The 6,836-nt window shown below is 42.7% G+C and overlaps 1 protein-coding gene across 3 annotated transcripts in view; it reads left to right on the top strand.

Annotated features, from left to right (window-relative positions):
• The window catches only part of Ncoa3 (nuclear receptor coactivator 3), an 85,759-nt gene that overhangs the window by 51,562 nt on the left and 27,361 nt on the right, over nt 1–6,836 (top strand). For all 3 annotated transcript variants that reach the window (XM_031372797.1, XM_031372796.1, XM_031372798.1), the window contains 2 exons: nt 6,295–6,399; nt 6,606–6,778. In XM_031372797.1, the coding sequence (XP_031228657.1) occupies nt 6,314–6,399; nt 6,606–6,778 (259 nt within the window). In that variant the 5' untranslated portion in view covers nt 6,295–6,313. The remainder of the gene's footprint in view (nt 1–6,294; nt 6,400–6,605; nt 6,779–6,836) is intronic.

The following is a 6,836-nucleotide window of genomic DNA, read 5'->3' on the forward strand; positions in this document are numbered from 1 at the left end:
AAGGAATGAAGTATCCACATTTTGATCTTCCTTCTTCTTGAGTTTCTTGTGGTTTGTGGATTGTACTTCGTGTATTCCGATCTTCTGGGTTAATATCCACTTATCAGAGAGTGCATACCGTGTGTGTTCTTTTGTTTTGGGTTACCTCACTCAGGATGATATCCTCCAGATCCATCCATTTCCCTAAGAATTCACAAATTCATTGTTTTTAATAGCTGAGTAGTACTCCATTGTGTAGATGTACCACAATTTCTGTATCCATTCCTCTGTTGAGGGACATCTGGGTTTGTTTGTTTGTTTGTTTGTTTGTTTGTTTTTTGAGACAAGGTTTCTCTGTATAGTCCTGGCTGTCCTAGAACTCACTCTGTAGACCAGGCTGGCCTCGAACTCAGAAATCCACCTGCCTCTGCAAAGGCATGCGCCACCACTGCCTGGCTCAAAGATCTGTTTTTTTTTTTTTTTTTTTAAAGACTTATTTATTTATTATATGTAAATACACTGTAGCTGTCTTCAGACACACCAGAATAAGCCGTCAGATCTCATTACAAGTGGTTGTGAGCCACCATGTGGTTGCTGGGATTTGAACTCATGACCTTCTGAAGAGCAGTCAGTGCTCTTCCCCGCTGAGCCATCTCACCAGCCCCAAAGATCTGTTTTTTAAAACAACATTAATAGGTAGCAGTATTGTTGGAACAAAAGCCTACATCTGCTAAACACTGAAGTTTTGCTATTGGAAACAGGGTTTTAAATTACTTTTATGTTGTAAAAATGCTAGATTTCCATTTTTTTTTCTATTTTCTTTTTTTTTTTTGGTTTTTCGAGACAGGGTTTCTCTGAGTAGCCCTGGCTGTCCTGGAACTCACTCTGTAGACCAGGCTGGCCTCGAACTCAGAAATCCCCCTGCCTCTGCCTCCCAAGTGCTGGGATTAAAGGCGTGAGCCACCACTGCCCGGCTTAGATTTCCATTTTTAAGAAATGGAGTTGCAATTCAGAGATGGAAACTTGAGTATTGACATCAGCTCTGAGATAAGTCTGAGGTTCTCCTCTTCCCTGGCTTTACGTAGTTTGTCTGATAAGTCAGTATGATTCAGTGTGTGCATGTGCCTGCAGAGTGTGGGGACTAGCCTTATCTGCTAGGCTCTGACCTCCTCACATAGTATCCATGCCGGCCAGATCGGTTTAACTAGGAGGTACTAGGACAATGATTGTTTTTTCCTACTCTTTGTGATTTATAAAAACTGATATATTTTTTTCATATTTACACGTGTGTGCTCATGTGCAAGTGCACCCCTCCTTGAACGTCAATTCTTTTCTTATTAATCCTGGGTATTTATTTCTAACTTGATTAGAAGATTTTATTATATGGTTATTGAGTGTCTTATTTTCTTGAATTTCTTGGCCCCCTTAATTCAGTTTTAAAATAAAACTTAAATTGTAGCCTACAGTCTTCATATTGGGTGGGGAAAATTTGCTTATTTACTTATTTTCTTTATTGTTCTTGAGACAGGGTCTTCTGGTGTAGCTGTGGCTGGCCTGGAACTTGAAATGTTGACCACGCTGGCCTTGATCAGCCTGCTTTTGCCTCCTGAGTGCTGAGATTGAACGAGGGTTTTATTTAGTGTGTTGGCTTGTCTGTGCTGTGGCGTGTATGTGGGAGTCACAGGACAACTTTTAGGAGTTGTCCTTCTTTTTTGGTTTTTTCGAGACAGGGTTTTTCTGTGTAGCTCTGAAGACCAGGCTGTCCTCAAACTCAGAAATCCGCCTGCCTCTGCCTCCCAAGTGCTGGGATTAAAGGCATGCGCCACCACTGCCCGGCTCCTTCTTTCTGAGAGGCTGTGAGTCTGTCCATTCTCTCCTTTTTACGCTGGGGTTTCTGGAGGTTTGAGCTATCAGGCTTGGTGGCCAGGCAGGTACTTACTTTGTCAGCCCACTGTAGTCTTGACCCACTCTACAAACTTTTAATTTTGAGATTGAGTCTTACATAGGCTTGAGGCTAGGTAAATAGGCTAGGCTGTCTGGCTAGTGAGCCCCAGGTATGTCAGTCATACCTCTCCTCTTCCCCTAGAATGGACAGGGGCGTTGTAAGTGTGCATCACTGCCCCTGGCTTTTACGTGGATTGAAGTATTGAGTTCAGGCAAGCACTTTACTGGCTGAGCCATTTGCTCTGCATTGAAACACTTTAAAGGTTTATTAATTTTTTGCTTTATGGGTGTTTTGCCTACACATTATGTCTGTGGATCATGTGCATAACTGGTGCTTGTGGAGGTCAGGAAGAGGGTGTTAGAGCCCCTGGAATTGGAGTTGTGAGCTGCACTGTGGGTTTTGGGAATTGAAGCCAGGTTTCCACCCCCTAAAATACTTTTGTTTTGTTTTGTCTTATTTTTTAAGACAAGGTTTTGTGTTTGTGTGTGTGTAGCTCTGGCTGTCCTGGAACTTTCTGCATAGAACAGGCTGGCCTTAGTTAAACTCAAGAGATCTTCTGCCTCTGCCTCCTAAGTGCTGGGATTAAAGGTACACACCACCATTCCTGGTTTGGAATACTATTTTAGTTTTTGAGTCACCAGAAGTTCTTTAAGACTTATTTATTTATTTTTTTTGTATATGATTGTTCTATCTAAATGTATGTGTATATGCCAGAAGAAGGCATCAGATCCCAGTATAGGTTGTGCACCACTATGTGGTTGCTGAGAATTGAGCTCGGGACATCTGGAAGAGCAGACAGTGTTCTTAACTGTTGAGCCATCTTTCCAGCCTCAAAAATCCTATTTTTTAATTGAATCAGTGACTGACAATCTATGGTTTTCATGTTTGTATATTTGGTAGACATTATTTTGAAAGTGAGTTAGCTAAACTAGCACTTTAGGGGTGAAATCTGATGGTCAATGATAACTTTTTACCTTTAAACATGATATTGGTGAATTTGATTCATTATTGAATGTCTTCTCCAAATGATTGGTGCTATGAATGAATGTAGATTTAAAAGGACGATATAATGAATCAGGCTGTGGTGGCAGGCAGATTTCTGTGAGTTTAAGGCCACCCCAGTCTACAGAGCGGGTTCTAGGACAGCCAGGGCCTCACAGAGAAACCCTGTCTTGGGGAAAAACAAACAAACAAATAAAAAGACTGTGTAATGAAATATTATCTATTTAAAAGTAAATATCTCTAATTTGAAAGGCCAGCTTTATGTAGCACTTGGCACTCACTGAAAGTTTGTACATATTTTGTAGTATAGTGAAGTCAAGCCATGCTTTCCAATGGTGCAGCATGGGCATTCCTTGATAGAATTCAGGTCTGATTGTCAACTGCAGGAAACCAGAACATGGCGTTTGAAAATGTGCCTCTTTGAGACAGAGATTATTCAGAGAAACAAACAGTCGTGTGGAAGTCAGGGTGGTGATAGGCCTGGCAGAGCATGGTGCAGGCAGTGTCATGGGGGATAGTGGGGAGGAGGAGGCATAATGCCTGTGGAGGCAACCCCTAACTCCCCAGGCCCTTACCTCATGCCCCTAACCAGCAGAGGTTACAGCGCTTTATAGTTTTACTGATTAAGCTTTGTTACCTGGTTGGAGGTAGTTTGACTTATGGCATGAATTGTTTGCTTTGGTGATCGACCGTTTGCCTGGTTATGGAATATGTTATAGCTTCTTCCATCTGGATCTACTTATGATGCTAGTAGCAAGCCATTTAGCCACTTCCCTATCTGTAGAACAGAACCAATCACACGTGTGTGGTGGGGGGGAGCATCATGAGTAATCACCCAATGTATGTGAGTTCAATGCCGTACCGCTCTGTCTCATCCACTCCCTCTGTTACTAACTAACCCAGGAAAAGGGAAAGACTTAGCCATCTCTGCCTCTTTTTTGTTTGTTTGTTTTTGTTTTGTTTTGTTTTTTTCCGAGACAGGGTTTCTGTGTGTAGCCCTGGCTGTCCTGGTACTCACTCTGTAGACCAGGTTGGCCTTGAACTCAGAAATCCACCTGCCTCTGCCTCCCAAGTGCTGGGATTAAAGGTGTGCGCCACTGCCTGGCCCATCTCTGCCTCTTTATCATTGGGTAACCTACCTGCTCTCATTTTGACACATTAAGGTTTTTCTTAGGCCTTAAAAAAACTTGCTTAAACAGAACACTAGCATTGATATTTTTCATTTAATCTTTTTTTAAACATTTGTGTGCCTGTGCATGCACACGTGTCTCAGTCTACAAATGGAGTACAGAAAACGTGGGTTCTTTCCTTCCAGCTTGTGGGTCCCAGGATGGATCTCTGGTTGCCAGGAAAGAGGCAAGTGAGTGTCTCTGCCCTCTGAGGCCTCTCACTATTTTCTTGCTTTTGGTCAAGTGTGTCCTTGTGCTTTGGGCTAGTTTGCAAGCCTTCTCTCCTCTCTGAACCCTGAGATAACAAAAAAGGAAGTTGGTTAATGTTAAGCTATATACCAACATTTTAATGTTTTTTGAGGGGACCTCTGTCAGTCTTTGTGGTATGTAGCTACATTGAGTTGGTACCACTCCACTGATGCTCATTTCCTGCAATATACTTGTGAGCTTGGCTGTAACATATACAAAGGCAGGGAATGTTTGTATCTGCTCACATAGTCTCCTTCAGATTCTTGTTCATTTTGAGCTTTGTCTTGGAGGGTCCTTCTGAGTGACTCAGAAACAGATTAGATTTATAGCACAGAAAGGTGCTCTGAGCTGCTGTTCTGTGGTAGTAGCATTTATGAATGCCCTGTGTGTTGTGCACTGGTCTGTGTTTTACAGGAAAGTCAGACCTGTTGTGGAGAGCACAGATCAAACCAAGAACTGCTCTTCCAACAGTTCTCCATGTGGGTTTGCAGCTTTAGCCCATGTAACACAAGGGCAAGAAGAAGCTATGTAGACTTCTGGAGTAAGTTCAGAAAAGATAGGTGTCTAAGTGCTCAGTGATGCTCAGTTTAAAAATAATCTCTGAATTGATTGGTAACACAGCTAGATTTGCTGTAGTTCTGTCTGTGAAAGAACCACACCTGACTGTTCAACACTGTGTGTCTATCTACATGATGCTCAGTCAGTGTAGTCTGACGCTCTAGAGGGGTCAAAAGATGTGTGTGACCACAGATATGACAGCAAGTGCTTGTTGTCCCAGTATGAAGCAGAGGCAGGAGGATTGGCGCGCAGGACCAGCCACAACTATGGGTTCCAGGCCAGTCTGGGCAATGAGGCATTGTCTCAAAACAAACATGACCTACATATTTTAAGTTTGATCATGTGGGTTTTTATTTTTTTTTAAACTGGCCTTTGTGGTAGCATTGTGCCACCTAGTGGCACACCTGCAGGGCAGCTGGCTGAAATACTAGATGCAACATTGGAGACTTGAGATTCTTTAGACCAGTGATTGTCATGTTCAAGCAAGAGTTTACCACACATGAAAACCTTAGTAAAAGAGACTTAATAGAACCCTTACATTATAAGCTCTAAAAGAAATACCTTGTATTTATCGTCTTAGTGTTTGAAACTTAACCAAGATAGATTATTTTTCCAGCAGTCAGTATGTAAATAATGGTTGCGGTGTGGCGTATGGCAACCCCTGTTGTGTAGAGTGTTATCCGGCTTTCCACCTATGCTTTACGAAGAGTGTAGGGTAGTTTTAATATAGTCTAGGCTAACTTGGACTTAACAATGGAAGAGAAATGATCCAGTGGACAGAAGTGCTACCTAGGAGAAGAGCCCGGGACTGGAGGATGAGTTCTGTTCCCAGCATGCTCATATGGTGAATCATAACCACCTCTTACCTCCAGCTCCAGGGCATTGACAGCCTTTTGTGGCTTGTGGGGACATTGCATACACATATGTATATATACATGTAGGCAAAACACTCACTCATACACAGAAAATAAAGAAAAATCTTACAGCCTAGTCTGGGCTCATGACTTGAAGTGTTCTTACCAAATCACCGTAAGCTTTTATTACCTGGTATAAATAAAATTCAGAATTGTTTCAACATTGAAGTCCTGATAGTCTTTTATTAAACGTAATTTATTTTGTGAAGTGTATGTTGACACAGGGCCCAGACAGGCCTGGAACTTGCTGTGTAGACCAGGCTTAGACAGAATCCTGACTTAGCCTTCTGAGTGCTGGGGTTAGAGGCTTGCACCACCATGCCCAGCATAATTACAAAGCATCTGAGCTCTGAGCTTGTGCAAACACACTCATTTATAGCAGAAATACCCCAAGACCACAGGATATGGCCATTCTAGCAGGTGACATCATAGAAAATGCCTGTTTCAGTGCTTTAATCTGTCATCTCTTCTTCCGTAGCTGCTGATCAGTGGTCAGGATGAGTGCACTCGGTGAGAGCTCCCTGGATCCACTGGCCACTGAGTCTCGGAAGCGCAAGTTGCCTTGTGATGCTCCAGGACAAGGGTAGGTGATGGGAGGAGTGGGGCTGATGTTTCTCAAGGCCTGAATGAGGCTGCAGGAATTTCTTCAGTGTATACTTTGTCCACCACATTTGATGGTTCTTGTTGGCTGAGTTTAGTTTATTTCACACAAAACTAATGTGTAATACAGGGCAGATTCTGCTTAAAGCTTTCTTGAGAGGTGAGTGGTGGCTTTTGTCCGTCTTCCAGCCTTGTCTACAGCGGTGAGAAGTGGAGACGGGAACAGGAGAGTAAGTACATAGAGGAACTGGCTGAGCTGATATCTGCAAATCTCAGCGACATGGACAACTTCAACGTCAAACCAGACAAATGTGCCATTTTAAAGGAAACAGTGAGACAGATACGTCAGATAAAAGAACAAGGTAATAGAAAGTCGGAAAAATACCCAAGTGTTGGACTTCTAATATGTATGACACCCCC

Source organism: Mastomys coucha, unplaced genomic scaffold, assembly GCF_008632895.1.
Source record: "Mastomys coucha isolate ucsf_1 unplaced genomic scaffold, UCSF_Mcou_1 pScaffold15, whole genome shotgun sequence".
Taxonomy (NCBI): domain Eukaryota; kingdom Metazoa; phylum Chordata; class Mammalia; order Rodentia; family Muridae; genus Mastomys; species Mastomys coucha.